At 42.8% G+C, this 17838-nt stretch overlaps 1 protein-coding gene across 1 annotated transcript in view; it reads right to left on the bottom strand.

The window, feature by feature from the left end:
- Window positions 1-1741: 1741 nt before the first annotated feature.
- LOC141148310 (guanylate-binding protein 1-like) overlaps window positions 1742-17838 on the bottom strand; it is a 1084899-nt gene continuing 1068802 nt past the window's right edge. Inside the window, exon 14 of the mRNA XM_073635621.1 lies at window positions 1742-2737. Coding sequence (XP_073491722.1) covers window positions 2642-2737 — 96 coding nt within the window. The 3' untranslated portion in view covers window positions 1742-2641. The remainder of the gene's footprint in view (window positions 2738-17838) is intronic.

The raw sequence follows: 17838 nt of genomic DNA on the forward strand, positions 1-17838 counted from the left end.
GGTCTGGTATGGATTTTTGGGGGGACCCCACGCCAATTTTTTTTTTATTTTGGTGCGGGGTTCCTCTTAAAATCCATATCAGACCTGAAAGGTCTGGTGTCAATTTTGAGGGGATCACTACATCATTTTTTTTTTTTTTGGCACAGAGTTCCCCTTAATATCCATACAAGACCTGAAGGGCCTGGTATGGAATTTAGGGGGACCCCCACGCCAGTTTTTTTTTACATTTTGGTTCGGGGTTCCCCTGTGGGGAAATCCCATGCAGTTTTTATCAATGAACTTTTATGTCTATTGTCGGACCGGCAATTCATTAATAGCCACGAGTAGTTTTGAGTTACTTTTTTTCCTTTGAAATGTCATTTTGCTGTCAGACTGTTCTAAATACGGGAAACATGCGCCCCTTTACAGGCATACTATAGACACCCCCCAGGTACAAAATTTAAAGGAATATTACACTTTTATTGTTTGACTTTAAGCATTATTAAAATCACTGCCCCGGAAAAAACGGCCGTTTTTAGAACTTTGCACTTTTCATTTCGAACTTTCGACTCCCATAGACTTCAATGGGGTTCTAACTTTTGTGCAAAATTTTGGTCTGTTCGCAAGTTCTGGTGTGAACCGAACCGGGGGGGGTGTTCGGCTCATCTCTATTCGGTGATAACTGGGAAACATGGTCCTTCAGATTTTGAGGTTGTTCCTTCTCCAAGAACCCCTAATGGGACCTCTTTTGTTGAATATTTGAAATTTCATACATTTAAAAATACTAAAATTTGAAGAATAAGAATGAAATCTGAAAATTCAAAATAATGAAAATCTGAAGATTTGAAAATCTGAAAATCTGAAATAATAACTAATAATAAATATTAAATTATAGGTATTGGAATTTCCTTTCAAATTTGGCTGTTAGTGAACGTAATGAGTACGAATTTATCCGAAGTTATGAATTATATGAAATAACGAATGCGGAACAGCCAAATTTGAAAGGAAATTCCAATACCTATAATTTAATAGTTGGTTATTATTTCGAATTTTACTAATTTTCTTTCTTTTTTTCAGATTTTCAAAATCTGAATTTTTTAAATTTCCAAATTTCCGAAAAAAGTAAAAGAACGAATGAAGCGAAAACAAAAAAAAACAATGTTTTTGTCAGTGCACATGTCTAGATGCAATAAGGTAAAAAAACGTGAGGGTTTACAACCCCTTTATTTAAAAGGGTTTTACTACTGGAAATAAATATACCGGCTACCGCCAGCCGTTAAATTATCGCATGTTTTCACCACTAAAATACTGCATGACTTCACAAAATAACTCATGTGGTATTTTAGTAGCATTTTTTTGTGAATGCCAAAGCAACTTTTTGAAAATTGCTGAGCAGTATTTTACCACATTTTTTAAGGTGCTCGATGTCGAATTGTGAATGGAGTCCAGTGTGACAATAAATATCCCCTCCTTAACCCAAGTGTGTCAGAGAGTGTGGTGCTACTTACAGAGTTGTGGGCTCTGGGAAAAGGCGACCCAAGAAAGCAACGGCTCCTTCAGGGGTAAGTGCTACACAATATATCACCGCCCAGCCACACCCTGAATGTTGAATCTTTCACGTCAGAAGAAGAAACTGAGATCAAGAAAATACAGAGCCGTTCTTGATGATAATGATGACTGATCAATGTATCTTTGAGAATAAAGAAATATTGGGACTTTTCATATATACAGAATATCATATATATAATAACAGTACAATGAATGACTATTTGAAAACCATTTATTTTTATGATACACATTTAATACAGTATTAAAACACATAAAAAAGGAAGGAAGTGATAAATGCTTCCACAGACAATGTGAACTAACAATCAATACTTATCATGGTCAATCCTTCTACAGAAAACTACCCTCAGAGGAACACCACCGCACAGCACAATTGGAATGTTCAAATACCGTGTTTCCCCGAAAATAAGACCGGGTCTTATACTAATTCTGGCTAAAAAAAAACGCATTAGGCCTTTTTTTCAGGGGATTATTTTTTATGTACAATAATCTACTTCTTTTTTTTTTACAGGAATAATTTTTTTTTTTAAGTTCCTGTGTCCCCTTTCTTTTCCCCCTCTCTCCCCTTCCCTCCCTGTCAGCTCAGGAGTCAGCATCCCTGTAATCCGAAAAATAAACTCCAGTTAAAGTCCTTGTAAAATCATGTAATATGCTCTTTAAAAAGATTATATAATGTCCAGCGTGTGTCTTTATGTAAAATGATTTTAGAAAATACCTTATTTACAGCGCCACTGCGCGCTCACGTGACCTGCCGGAGCTCCTCTTCCACAGAGGGAGGGGCCACTGACGTCAGCCAGGAGGAGAGCTCACACACACTAGACATTATGTAAACCTTTGACAGCGCGGAGTTCATGATATTACAAGGACTTTAACTAGGGCTTATTTTCGGGGTTGGATTTATAATGCAGCCATCCTAGAAAATTAAAATAGGTATTCGTTTCAGGGAAACACGGTACAGAAAAATCGTCCCCATTTAATGGATGCCAATAAAAATGATGAGGTTCAAAATGTTTCATGAATCTCTAACTAGTGATAACTGTGACTATCACAGTGATATCGTAATCAGTAGTTGCTTCCAAAAAGCAACAACTGCAAACTATGAGATGGTGCAGGACTCATCCCGGGTTTGGAGTTGTCTGTTGTATGCCTCAACTGCATCCAAACGTCCCTGCATCCTGTACAACTCCCGATCCTGTAGGCACAGAAACAATCAGTACATAGATTAGTTAAGATGTATGAACGGTGAATAAACCTAAAGATCTATCTACTCCAAGTACAGATGAATTATTTTCTCATATTTCAGTTTATCATTTTTGTGCAACCATTTCTTATTATGAAGAATAAAGTAATTACAATCAAATACAACGTTTACAGTGGGGCAAAAAAGTATTTAGTCAGACACCAATTGTGCAAGTTCTCCCACTTAAAAAGATGAGAGAGGCCTGTAATTGTCATCATAGGTATACCTCAACTATGAGAGACAAAATGTGGAAACAAATCCAGACAATCACATTTGTCTGATTTTTGAAAGAATGTATTTGCAAATTATGGTGGAAAATAAGTATTTGGTCAATATCAAAAGTTCATCTCAATACTTTGTTATATATCCTTTGTTTTTTTTCCAAATAATTTTCTTTTATTGAAGAAAAATAAAGAGCATATACAAGAAAACAATAACAATGGTATAACATTGAAGAATCACAGAGTATTATTATACCGTTGTGTATAAGAATAAACAATCACTTCATCACTGAGTTAGTCGTGATTAGGGAAATAGCCCCACTTGTGTACCCGTGTGGATCCAGAGATGGCGGAGAATATCGATGCTGAGGTTTGGATGGTATGCGATTGGTGTTCGTAAGGGTTGATGGAGTTTGTTTTATGGGAGGAGGACATTGCTGAAAAGGGTAATAGTTAGCGAAAAGAGCACATAGAAATTGGTACTTGTTTTGAGTACCAGTGAATGGGAATGCATTGTTTAGCAGCGTTAATCATATGCATTGTTAGAGATTTGTAGCAGGAAGTGTGTGGTAAGGGTGAGTGATGGAGAAGGAATTGGGCCGCGGTTAAGTCTAGACTGTAAGAGGTAATTTGTGTGGTTATGCGATGAACATCTGACCAGTAGTGTAGTAGGGGGGGGCATGACCACCAAATGTGGAGTAAGGTACCCCTTTCTTGGTGACATCTCCAACAGACCTCAGGGATTTCAGGTTTGAATTTATGTAGGAGTACAGGAGTGCGGTACCACCTGGATTGGATTTTAAATCCGTTTTCCTGGGTGGTAACGTTTGTTGAACCTTTGTGTATGGTCTTGAATATGTTTTCCCAGTTTTCTTCCGTGAGTGATATGGAGACTCCCATTTTTTTTACAGGCTAAGGTTTTTGTTCAGGGGCTTAAGGTAGTGGGCAATTAGTAAATTTGTTCAAGGGGGGATAGATGTTTTTTCAATCTGTGTGGCAATCTGGGCTGCAGTAAGCATCTTGCCTTGGTGGAAAAATTGGTTAGCCCTAATTTGATCTGATGGCCAGTGGTCGTTAAGGAATGATTGGTGCATTCCTGGGGGGAAGTAAGGGTTTAATTTTATTGGAGCCAATGGACCAGGGGTGGAGGATAAGTCAGTTTGTTTACACATCTCATGGATGAATTGTATGGTGGGTCCTATTAGATAGTGAAGGCGTATGTCTGATGGGATATGTTGAGAGGTGATCCACGGAAGTGAATTTAGAGGTAGTTTTGCAAAGGAGGCTTCCAGAGCAATCCAATCTTTAAGGGGGGCGTGGACATTCCAGTCTACTATCCTGGTAAGAAGGGCAGCAGTTTGGTAGTTTTGGAGGTTTGGTAGCCTGACGCCACCCAGGTGTTTTGGGCGACTGAGTTGATTGTAACTAATTCTGTGTGTTCGATCACTCCAGAGGAAGTTGGAGCATAACTGCCTGTAGGTCTTGAAAAAGGAGGGCAGGACATGGATGGGGATCGTTTGTAGTATGTATAGAAGTTTCGGCAGAGCATTCATTTTTAGGATGGCCACTCTGCCGAACTAGGAGAATAAAGGTTTGTTCCAGTTTTTAAGGTCGGAGGTCAATTTGTTTAGAAGGGGAAGATGGTTCTTAGTATAAAGATCTGCTAGTTTGGAGGGGAGTTGTATGCCTAAGTATGTAATTGAATCATTTTTCCATTGGAAGGGGAAGTTCTCTTTACATTGGTCTAATAGGTTTTGTGGGAGTGAGATATTAAGGGCATAGGATTTTAATTGGTTAATTTTAAGGTTGGAGAGAGATTGAAATTGTTTAAATTCTGACAGAATAATTGGTAGGGTAATCAGTGGGTTTGTAAGGAATAGCAGTATATCATCCGTGGATGGGGCGTATTTGTATTCCTTCGTATGCGTATGGGATCCCTGCATCATCTGGGTTGAATCTTATTTTACGGAGAAAAGGTTTGAGGGTTAGCACGAAAAGGATAAGGGACAGAGGGCAACCCTGTCTCGTCCCGTTGCAGGTGGGGAAGGCATTTGACAGAGTGTTGTTGACCCGGACTTTGGCTGAGGGGTTTGCGTATAGTGAGAAAATCAAGCCAATCATGTGAGGACCCATGCCAATGACTTGAAGAACCGCCAACATGTAGTCCCATGACACACTGTCAAATGCCTTCTCCGCATCTAGGGATAGGAAAAAGCCTTTTTGGTTAGTTTGGGTGATCATATGGTGTAAATTGATAGTTTTGATGGTGTTATCCCTGGCTTCACGCCCAGGGATAAATCTCACTTGGTCTTGTGAGACAATGGAGGGAAGGAGTGGTAGTAGTCTGTTCGCTAGAATTTTGGAGAATGACGTCCAAATTCAATAATGATATTGGCCTATAGTTCACCGTTTGGGTGGGATCTTTCCCATCTTTGGGGATGACCACAATGTGTGCCTCCAACATCCCCCGAGTGAGAGGGGCTGTGGGAGAGAGAGAATTGAAGGCTTTCAGAAAGAGTGTTTGAAGGGTTTTCAAGAATGTCTTATAATACACTGCTGAGCGGGATCTTGTTGCAGAGACACTGCGGAATGTTCTCACCATATTAAAAGCTGTTTAACCGGTTCAATACAGGGCATTTTCACCCCATTCCTTCCCAGACCAATTTTTAGTTTTCAGCACTGTCGCACTTTAAATGACAATTGCGCGGTCGTGCGACGTTGTACCCAAACAAAATTTGCGTCCTTTTTTCCCCACAAATAGAGCTTTCTTTTGGTGGTATTTGATCACCTCTGTGGTTTTTATTTTTTGCGATATAAACAAAAGAAGAGTGACAATTTTGAAAAAAACACAATATTTTTTTACTTTTTGCTTTAATAAATATCCCATTTTTAAAAAAAAAAAACAAATTTTTTCCTCAGTTTCGGCCGATACGTATTCTTCTACATATTTTTGGTAAAAAAAATCGCAATAAGGGTATATTGATTGGTTTGCGCAAAAGTTATAGCGTCTACAAAATACGGGATAGATTTATGGCATTTTTAGAAAAAAAAAAATTTTTTTTTACTAGTAATAGCGCCGATCGCGATTTTTTTTTGTGACTGCGACATCATGGCGGACACATCGGACACTTTTGACACATTTTTGGGACCATTCACATTTATACAGCGATCAATGCTATAAAATTGCATTGATTACTGTATAAATGTGACAGGCAGTGAAGGGGTTAACCACTAGGGGGACACGAGGGGTTAAATGTTTCCTAGGGGAGTGATTATAACTATAGGGAGAGGGGACGTACAAGGGGAGGAGACCGATCGGTGTTCCTCTGTACTGGGAACACAGATCGGTCTCCTCTCAACTGACAGGATGTGGATCTGTGTGTTTACACACACAGATCCACGGTACGGCCCGGTTAACGGGCAATCGTGGGTGCCCAGCGGAGATCGCAGCCGTCGTTCACATGCACCGGGTCCCGAGCAATACGGCGGGCGCGCCCCCTAGACGGCCGGGAAGCCCAGGCCATCATATGACGTCCACCCAGGATGGGAGATCCCATCTGTGGACGTCATATTACTATGGCCGGGTAGAGAAGTGGTTAAAGTGCTTAAAAGCTGATGTAGCTGGACCTCATGGACTGGAACTCCAGTTCTACATGTCCATCTTGGAACAGCTCCAAACCACGCCCCGTTATATATCTTTTGTTGGCAATGACAGAGGTCAAACGTTTTCTATATTTCTTCACAAGGTTGTCACACACTGTTGCTGGTATGTTGGCCCATTCCTCCATGCAGATCTCCTCTAGAGCAGTGATGTTTTGGGGCTGTTGCTGGGAAACACCGACTTTCAACTCCCTCCAAAGGTTTTCTATGGGCTTGAGATCTGGAGACTGGCTAGGCCACTCCAGGACCTTGAAATGCTTCTTAAGAAGCCACTCCTTCATTGCCCGGGCAGTGTGTTTGGGATCATTGTCATGCTGAAAGACCCAGCCATGTTTCATCTTCAATGCCCTTGCTGATGGGAGGAGGTTTGCACTCAAAATCTCACAATACATTAGGGGTGCGCATCTTCACTGGTCTCACGATTCGATTCGATTACGATTATCTGGTCAACGATTCAATTTGATTCGATTCCGCGATGCATCACGATGCATCACGATTACCGACGAGCGAAAACAAACTGAAAAATACTGAACCTCCCCCATCAAATGCAGCCACTGTGGCCGTCAAACGCAGCCACTTGTGCCGCCCAAACGCAGCCATTTGTGCCCATCAAACGCAGCCACCTGTGCCCAAACACAGCCACTTGTGCCCGTCAAATGCAGCCACCTGTGCCCGTCAAACGCAGCCACTTGTGCCCAAAGGCAGCCACTTGTGCCGCCCAAACGCAGCCACTTGTGCCGCCCAAACGCAGCCACCTGTGCCCGTCAAACGCAGCCACCTGTGCCCGTCAAACGCAGCCATCTGTGCCCGTCAAACGCAGCCACTTGTGCCCAAACGCAGTCACTTGTGCCCATCAAACGCAGTCACTTGTGCCCATCAAATGCAGCCACCTGTGCCCAAACGCAGCCACTTGTGCCCATCAAGCGCAGTCACTTGTGCCCGTCAAACGCAGCCACTTGTGCCCAAATGCAGCCACTTGTGCCCAAACGCAGTCACTTGTGCCCATCAAACGCAGTTACTTGTGCCCATCAAACGCAGCCACCTGTGCCCAAACGCAGCCACTTGTGCCCATCAAACGCAGCCACTTGTGCCCGTCAAACGCAGCCACTTGTGCCCGTCAAACGCAGCCACTTGTGCCCGTCAAACGCAGCCACTTGTGCCTGTCAAACGCAGTCACTTGTGCCCAAACGCAGTCACTTGTGCCCATCAAACGCAGTCACTTGTGCCCATCAAACGCAGTCACTTGTGCCCATCAAACGCAGCCACCTGTGCCCGTCAAACGCAGTCACTTGTGCCCATCAAACGCAGCCACCTGTGCCCAAACGCAGCCACTTGTGCCTGTCAAACTCAGCCATCTATGCCCAAACAATGCAGCCATCACTAACCCCCCACAATTACTTTATTTTAATTAATGTTATATTACAATAGATGCTGTGCCCCTGCTGTATGTGCTTTTAAAAAAACAATGTCACCTCATACTGAATTTCTCCAAAGTAGTACGATCATGTGACTCTCGGCTCGTCCCGTCCCGCCCCTCTCCGCTCTCCTCTCCTCTCACCTGTCTCCTGAGTCCTGACGTCAGCGGGGAATTCTCAGTCTCGCCCGCTGACTATAGTTATCGTATCAGAAGAGATGCGGGCGGGACTGAGAAATCCCCGCTGACGTCAGGACTCAGGAGACGGAAGAGGAGAGCGGAGAGGGAAGAGCAGAGTGGAGAGGGGCGGGACGGGCCGGGAGTCACATGATCGTAATACTACGGCAAAATTCGGTATAAAGCGACATTTTTTTTAAAAAAGCACATACAGCGGGGGCACAGCATCTATTGTAATATAACATTAATTAAAATAAAGTCTTTTTAAAAATCCGCTCGGAGTGCTTTCCCGGCAGGGGCGGGGCTAGTAATGACGTCACCGAACATCGATTTTCTGGTCCTTAAGCATCGATGCCGCATCGGGGACACCCGAATCGCGATGCATCGATGCAACGATTAATTTCAGCACCCCTACAATACATGGCCCCATTCATTCTTTCATGTACATGGATCAGTCGTCCTGTTCCCTTTGCAGAGAAACAGCCCAAAAGCATGATGTTGCCACCCCCATGCTTCACAGTATGGTGTTCTTTGGTTGCAACTCAGCATTCTCTCTCCTCCAAACACGACGAGTTGTGTTTCTACCAAACAGTTCTACTTTGGTTTCATCTGACCCTATGACATTCTCCCAATCCTCTTCTGGATCATCCAAATGCTCTCTATTAAACCTCAGATGGGCCCGGACATGTACTGGCTTAAGCAGGGGGACACGTCTGGCACTGCAGGATCTGAGTCCCTGGTGGCGTAGTGTGTTACTGATGGTAGCCTTTGTTACGTCGGTCCTAGCTCTCTGCAAGTCATTCACTATGTCCCCATGTGTGGTTCTGGGATTTTTGCTCACCGTTCTTGTGATCATTTTGACCCCACGGGGTGAGATCTTGCGTGGAGCCCCAGATCGAGGGAGATTATCAGTGGTCTTGTATGTCTTCCATTTTCTAATTATTGCTCCCACAGTTGATTTCTTCACACCAAGCTGCTTGCCTATTGCAGATTCAGTCTTCCCAGCCTGGTGCAGGTCTAAAATTTTGTTTCTGGTGTCCTTCGACAGCTCTTTGGTCTTCACCATAGTGGAGTTTGGAGTGTGACTGTTTGAAGTTGTGAACAGGTGTCTTTTATACTGATAACAAGTTCAAACAGGTGTCATTAATACAGGTAATGAGTGGAGGACAGAGGAGCCTCTTAAAGAAGAAGATACAGGTCTGTGAGAGCCAGAAATCTTGCTTGTTTGTAGGTGATCAAATACTTATTTTCCACCATAATTTGCAAATAAATTCTTTCAAAAATCAGACAATGTGATTGTCTGGATTTGTTTCCACATTTTGTCTCTCATAGTTGAGGTATATCTATGATGACAATTACAGGCCTCTCTCATCTTTTTAAGTGGGAGAACTTGCACAATTGGTGGCTGACTAAATACTTTTTTGCCCCACTGTACATATGGACATTCCATGGTAACAATTGTTTTGCTGTACACACTGGATATAAATCTCAATCTTTATTCTTTGCATGTAAAGATGGCAGAGTACAGGTTCATGCCAGAGGTATTTCTTTCAGCATGGCAGGGTTACTTCTCAATCAACTGCATCATCTGTTGGGTTGCAATTAATCTGTTTCCCTGCAGTCTGATGTATCCCCCCTTCCCTGACATCGGGGGTCTTCTGTAACCTCTTGCCGCCCATGTAATGTATATATGTAGTGGCAAAGAGGATGGACTTTAACACCCACATATGTGTCCATGGGCGGCAGAACTTTCTGTCCTGAGAGAGGGCTCACTGATTTCTTTTTTCAAATTCTTTATTTATATAAGAAAGTAATCAGTGAATACATGGAAACATTGTCACCTCACATTACATCTTATTCCTTATTTTGGGCACAATTAAAAAAATTAATATATCGCCCTATCATTTATACAACTCAATATATATAAATATCATTTCCCTGCAAAATATTTCCATAAACCCCTTTTCTTTCTTCTTTTAGAACTCTCCTTAATTTCATAATACAAAAGAAAGAGGGCTATCACCCTCATTTTGCTCCATGTATTCTGTCTTCCATCCTCTATTTTATCTTTTACAAAAAGAAAAACCCCTACACCCAACTCCCCTCTACTAGAGAGGAAAAAAAATATCCAACTGATGTTTAATACCTTTATATTTTAAAGTATTTGTGAAGGTTTTGGAATTCTAGCTTATGAATTCAGCATTATACAGAAAATAGGGAGGAAAAGCTCCACCTTTTACTTGAGGAATTAGCAGAAAAGGACAAGGAAGTTTCCATTGAAATAAACCCTCAAAAGACAAAAACTGTGGTTGTAACCAACAAAGGACACAAAGATGGAAAAACACTATAACCCAAGGCACTTGGTTCCCTAATTATAAACCACTTCCTCGAGCTGTAAAACAAACATTCAGTATATGATATATATATATATATATATATATATATATATATATAAGGCAATAAAATATAAAGTAATTGGGTCACCTCATATCAGGGCTGGGACAAGGGGTGGGCAGGAGGGGAGCTGCCCTGGGCACAGCAGAGCAAGGGGTCAGAGAATGGACACAGGGCATTAGGGCAGCACAGTGGTGTAGTGGGTAGCACTCTCGCCTAGCAGTAACAATGGGTCGCTGGTTTGAATCCCAACTACCTGCCTGGAGTTTGCATGTTCTCCCTGTGCCTGTGTGAGTTTCCTCTGGGTACTCCGGTTTCCTCCTACACTACAAAGACATGCTGGTAGGTTAATTGGCTCCTGTCCAAAATTGGCCCTAGTATATGAATGTGAGTGGGGACCTTGGATTGTAGGGACTGATGTGAGTGTGCGATGTATGTGTGGATCGCTGTGTACATTGAAAGTGCTATATGGGAATAGGAATAGGGATAATTGTAGACACGCACCCACACTCACTCAGGTTGGATGGACTGGTGTCTTTATTCAACCTTGCTAACTATGTAACTATGTAGGGCAGTAAAACCCAAAGATCTTCCTCTTTGAGGATTAGCAGGGAGGAAGTGTTTGTTCCATCTCACTTCTCTCCTCCCCTTTTCTGTGTCCAGGGCAACAGCAGTTGAATCTTGGACATGTTGCCGTGCGGGTCGACCTGAACGCGGCGCATTGGTCCTGGGCACGGACGTATGACGTCATTGCGCGCGCCATATATATATATGTATGCTCCTATTATAGGTCTCCGTTTTTGGACCCCAGTGCACACACATGGACTGTTTCAGCATACAGTTTTGCTGATGCTTCTGGGAATGTGACATCCTGAAAGGTTTTGGATTTTTCCTCTCCCTTTGAAGACCACTAACACAACTAAAGCATTAACAAAATGGATGGAGTACATGAAGGGATCTGCGTTATGGTGTCAACTTCTCTTTTAATCTTGTGGATACCCATATGTAATTGCAAATAATAAGGATGTAAGTGATAAGCACCCTGATGGGCTATATGTATTATAGACATTATCAGCTGTAAAAGGTATATTGATGTACAAACTGTCCACTGATTACCTTGCATCTCTTATAGATATGAAATTCTCTGCTATAACCCTGATGAAGGAGAAAACTTTTTCCGAAATGCGTTGGACTACAGGAAATCATATCCTCCATTGCAATCTTCTCTATATACTGTATCCACGTTTATGTGTAATATTTATATGTGTTTTTTTCAATAAACACTTTATGTAATTTTCATACTTTACTATTTGTGTGGTAGTGCTCTCAAAGTCCCACTTTAGGGGTTTCCTCTTCTCTGTATCCACACTTGTATCTGCACTTTTTTACTGTCTCTTTTTATGTGTACTATTTTAATAAAGGTATCAATGCACTATGTAGCTTTTTTGCAACCCTGTTTACCCTTTACAGAAAGGACACAAAGATATGAAAATGAAAGAATAGAGTAAGTAACCAACTTTCAATATCTTGAAATGTGTATTAGTGAAAGCCTGAAGAATGATGCTGATGTCAAAGCTGGAATCACCAAGGCCAAACAAAATTTTTGGGGACACAAAAAGCTGATACAGAACCATCCTACTCGATGAATAAAGAAAAGATTGCTACAAACAGAAGCAATCAAAAGCTTGTGACGTTCTATCACAAGCTTTGGACTGTGGTGCTACAGGAAGATCTTAAAAATCAGCTGGACATGCATGGTCACAAAAAAAAGAGGTGCTGCAAAGAGTCAATGAAGCAAAACAATGTCTGTTGTAAGGAATATTAATAGAAAGGTCCCAATATATTGGCCTTATCACAAGAAACTCTGCTACAGAGGAGCTATGCAGGACTGTGGAAGAGAGCGAGGTAAAGAAAGGGAAGAGGGAAAAAGAATATGGTGAATGGACGACATCCAGGTTTACATTAACCACTTGCCAACAGCCTAACGCAGATATACTGCGGCAGAATGGCACGGGCAGGCAAAATCACGTACCAGGTACGTGATCTGCCTCCCGCAGGCGGGGGGTCCGATCGGACCCCCCCGGTGCCTGAGGCAGTCGGCTTTTGTCTGGAATCGATCAGAGGTGAGGGGGAGACCATCCATTCGTGGCCCCCCTCGCGATCACTCCCAGCCAATGAGCTTCTTCCTCTGCTGCTGTATAGTAAACAGTGGCAGAGGAGGTGATGTCATCTCTCCTCGGATCGGTATTTTCCGTTCCGGCGCCGAGAAGAGAAGACATCAGAGTGAGTTGCACAACACAACACACACAGTAGAACACACCAGGAATACATTACACCCCCGATCACCCCCTGATCCCCCCCGATTACCCCCCGTCACACTGACACCAAGCGTTTTTTTTTTCTGATTACTGCATTGGTGTCAGTTTGTGACAGTCAGTGTGGTAGGGCAGTTAGTGGTAGCCCCCTTTAGGTCTAGGGTACCCCCCTAACAAAGTTTTAACCCCTTGATCACCCCCCGTCGCCACTGTCACTAAGCAATCATTTTTCTGATCGCTGTATTAGTGTCACTGTTGACGCTAGTTAGGGAGGTAAATATATAGGTTCGCCGTCAGCGTTTTATAGCATCAGGGACCCCCATATACTACCTAATAAAGGTTTTAACCCCTTGATTGCCCCCTAGTTAACCCTTTCACCAGTGATCACCGTATAACCGTTACGGGTGAGGCTGGTTAGTTAGTTTATTTTTTATAGTGTCAGGGCACCCGCCGTTTATTACCGAATAAAGGTTTAGCCCCCTGATCGCCCGGCGGTGATATGCGTCGCCCCAGGTAGCGTCAGGTTAGCGCCAGTACCGCTAACACCCACGCACGCAGCATACGCCTCCCTTAGTGGTATAGTATCTGAACGGATCAATATCTGATCCGATCAGATCTATCAATCACTGTCACTTACAAAACACTAAACACACATAACTGCAGTGTTCACAGAGTCAGGCCTGATCCCTGCGATCGCTAACAGTTTTTTTGGTGGCGTTTTGGTGAACTGGCAAGCACCAGTCCCAGGCAGCGTCAGGTTAGTGCCAGTAGCGCTAACACCCACACATGCAGCATACACCTCCCTTAGTGGTATAGTATCTGAACAGATCAATATCTGATCCGATCAGATCTATACTAGCGTCCCCAGCAGTTTAGGGTTCCCAAAAACCCAGTGTTAGCAGGATCAGCCCAGATACCTGCTAGCACCTGCGTTTTGCCCCTCCGCCCGACCCAGCCCACCCAAGTGCAGTTTCGATCGATCACTGTCACTTACAAAACACTAAATGCATAACTGCAGCGTTCACAGAGTCGGGCCTGATCCCTGCGATCGCTAACAGTTTTTTTGGTAGCGTTTTGGTGAACTGGCAAGCACCAGCGGCCTAGTACACCCCGGTCGTAGTCAAACCAGCACTGCAGTAACACTTGGTGACGTGGTGAGTCTTATAAGTGCAGTTCAAGCTGGTGAGGTGGCAAGCACAAGTAGTGTCCCGCTGCCACCAAAAAGACAAACACAGGCCTGTCAATCCCATAATGCCCTTCCTGCTGCATTCGCCAATCCTAATTGGGAACCCACCGCTTCTGCAGCGCCCGTACTTCCCCCATTCACATCCCCAACCAAATGCAGTCAGCTGCATGAGAGGCATTTTCTTTATGTCCTCCCAAATACCCCTACCCAACGAACCCCCCCAAAAAAGATGTCGTGTCTGCAGCAAGTGCGGATATAGGCGTGACACCCGCTATTATTGTCCCTCCTGTCCTGACAATCCTGGTCTTTGCATTGGTGAATGTTTTGAACGCTAGTTGAGTATTAGCGTAGGGTACAGCATTGCACAGACTAGGCACACTTTCACAGGGTCTCCCAAGATGCCATCGCATTTTGAGAGACCCGAACCTGGAACCGGTTACAGTTATAAAAGTTACAGTTACAAAAAAAAGTTAAAAAAAAAAAAAAAAAAAAACACAAAAAAATATATACCGTATATACTCGAGTATAAGTCGTCCCGAGTATAAGTCGAGACCCCTAATTTACCACAAAAAACTGGGAAAAACTTATTGACCCGAGTATAAGTCGAGGGTGAGAAATGCAGAGGGTCAATAATGTCCATCTGCAGCTGCCTGCCTCCCTGTGTCCTGTGCAGCCTACCTGTGTCCTGTACATGTGTGTCCTGTACATGTGTGTCCTGTACATGTGTGTCCTGTGTGTATGTGTGTCCTGTGTGTATGTGTGTCATGTGTGTCATGTGTGTCATGTGTGTCATGTGTGTCATGTGTGTCCTGTGTGTCATGTGTGTCATGTGTGTCCTGTGTGCATGTGTGCATGTGTGTCCTGTGTGCATGTGCAGCCTACCTGTGTCCTGTGTAGCCTTCCTGTAGCGATCTCCATCCTCAGACAGCGGCCGTGTGATGATACTGTTCGGCGGCCATTCCACAGTTCAAAAGCCGCGCCTCCTCCTCGTCTGTGATAGGCTGACCGCTGACTGCCTATCACGGACATTCTCTCATTCTCATACCACGGACGAGGATGAGAGAATGTCCGTGATAGGCTGTACACTGACAGCTGTTCAGCCTATCACAGATGAGCAGGAGGTGCGGCTTTTGAAAGCTGCAATAGCCGGCGAACAGTAGCATTACACGCCGGCCGCCGTCTGCCTGCATGACACGCTGATCATGCAGACAGACGGCAGGGACTCGAGTATAAGTCGAAGGGACACTTTCAGCCCAAAAAAAAGGGCTGAAAAATTCGACTTATACTCGAGTATATACGGTAAAATAAAAAAAAAATAGTTGTCGTTTTATTGTTCTCTCTCTCTCTATTCTCTCTATTGTTCTGCTCTTTTTTACTGTATTCTATTCTGCAATGTTTTATTGTTATTATGTTTTATCATGTTTGCTTTTCAGGTATGCAATTTTTTATACTTTACCGTTTACTGTGCTTTATTGTTAACTATTTTTTTGTCTTCAGGTACGCCATTCACGACTTTGAGTGGTTAACCCAGAATGATGTCTGCAGGTTTAGGTATCATCTTGGTATCATTCTTTTCAGCCAGCCGTCGGCTTTCATGTAAAAGCAATCATAGTGGCTAATTAGCCTCTAGACTGCTTTTACAAGCAGTGGGAGGGAATGCCCCCCCCCCACCATCTTCAATGTTTTTCTCTGGCTCTCCTGTCTCAACAGGGAACTTGAGAATGCAGCTGGTGATTCAGCCAGCTGACCATAAAGCTGATCAGAGACCAGAGTGGCTCCAAACATCTCTATGGCCTAAGAAACCGGAAGCTACGAGCATTTCATGACTTAGATTTCGCTGGATGTAAATAGCGCCATTGGGAAATTGGGAAAGCATTTTATCACACCGATCTTGGTGTGGTCAGATGCTTTTAGGGCAGAGGAGAGATCTAGGGTCTTATAGACCCCAATTTTTTTTTAAAAAGAGTACCTGTCACTACCTATTGCTATCATAGGGGATATTTACATTCCCTGAGATAACAATAAAAATGATTAAAAAAAAAAAAATAAGATAAAAAAGCAAAAAAATAATAAAGAAAAAAAAAAAGCACCCCTGTCCCCCCCTACTCTCGTGCTAAGGCGAACGCAAGCGTCGGTCTGGCGTCAAATGTAAACAGCAATTGCACCATGCATGTGAGGTATCACCGCGAAGGTCAGATCGAGGGCAGTAATTTTAGCAGTAGACCTCCTCTGTAAATCTAAAGTGGTAACCTGTAAAAGCTTTTAAAGGCTTTTAAAAATGTATTTAGTTTGTTGCCACTGCACGTTTGTGCGCAATTTTAAAGCATGTCATGTTTGGTATCCATGTACTCGGCCTAAGATCATCTTTTTTATTTCATCAAACATTTAGTGCATTAAAATTTCAAAAAGTGTGTTTTTTCCCAAAAAAATGCGTTTGAAAAATCGCTGCGCAAATACTGTGTGAAAAAGAAAAAGAAACACCCACCATTTTAATCTGTAGGGCATTTGCTTTAAAAAAATATATAATGTTTGGGGGTTCAAAGTAATTTTCTTGCAAAAAAAAAAATTTTTCATGTAAACAAAAAGTGTCAGAAAGGGCTTTGTCTTCAAGTAGTTAGAAGAGTGGGTGATGTGTGACATAAGCTTCTAAATGTTGTGTATAAAATGCCAGGACAGTTAAAACCCCCCCAAATGACCCCCTTTTGGAAAGTAGACACCCCAAGCTATTTGCTGAGAGGCATGTCGAGTCCATGGAATATTTTATATTGTGACACAAGTTGCGGGTAAAAGACAATTTTTTTTTTTTTTCTTGCACAAAGTTGTCACTAAATGATATATTGCTCAAACATGCCATGGGAATATGTGGAATTACACCCCAAAATACATTCTGTTGCTTCTCCTGAGTATGGGGATACCACATGTGTGAGACTTTTTGGGAGCCTAGCCGCGTACGGAACCCCGAAAACCAAGCACCGCCTTCAGGCTTTCTAATGGCGTAAATTTTTGATTTCACGCTTCACTGCCTATCACAGTTTCGGAGGCCATGGAATGCCCAGGTGGCACAAACCCCCCCCCCAAATGATCCCATTTTGGAAAGTAGACACCCCAAGCTATTTGCTGAGAGGTATAGTGAGTATTTTGCAGACCTCACTTTTTGTCACAAAGTTTTGAAAATTGAAAAAAGAAAAAAAAAATTTTTTCTTGTCTTTCTTTATTTTCAAAAACAAATGAGAGCTGCAAAATACTCACCATGCCTCTCAGCAAATAGCTTGGGGTGTCTACTTTCCAAAATGGGGTCATTTGGGGGGGGGGGGTTTGTGCCACCTGAGCATTCCATTAGAAATATACTTAGAATAGGGGACCCATAGGTCACTTTCCAATAGTTGATGCACTAGCATAGAAAGTGAAAGAGGCGGTGTATCACAATACAGCTCAGCTCAACATGTTGCGCGTATTCAAAAGACGCTTCAGAAGCTTATGGCGTATTCTATGAATAAGAAATTGCAAATAAGACTGTGGAATTTTATAGGGAGCTGTGTAGCAGCATAAATACCATTAAGACAAGAATGTTGTATAATAATGTTATAAATCAATAATAGAAACTTATTTGCAATTTCTTATTCATAGAATATGCTGTGAGCTCCTGAAGAAGCATCTTTTGAATACACGCAACATGTCAAGCTGAG

Source organism: Aquarana catesbeiana, linkage group LG06 (genome assembly GCF_042186555.1).
Source record: "Aquarana catesbeiana isolate 2022-GZ linkage group LG06, ASM4218655v1, whole genome shotgun sequence".
Taxonomy (NCBI): domain Eukaryota; kingdom Metazoa; phylum Chordata; class Amphibia; order Anura; family Ranidae; genus Aquarana; species Aquarana catesbeiana.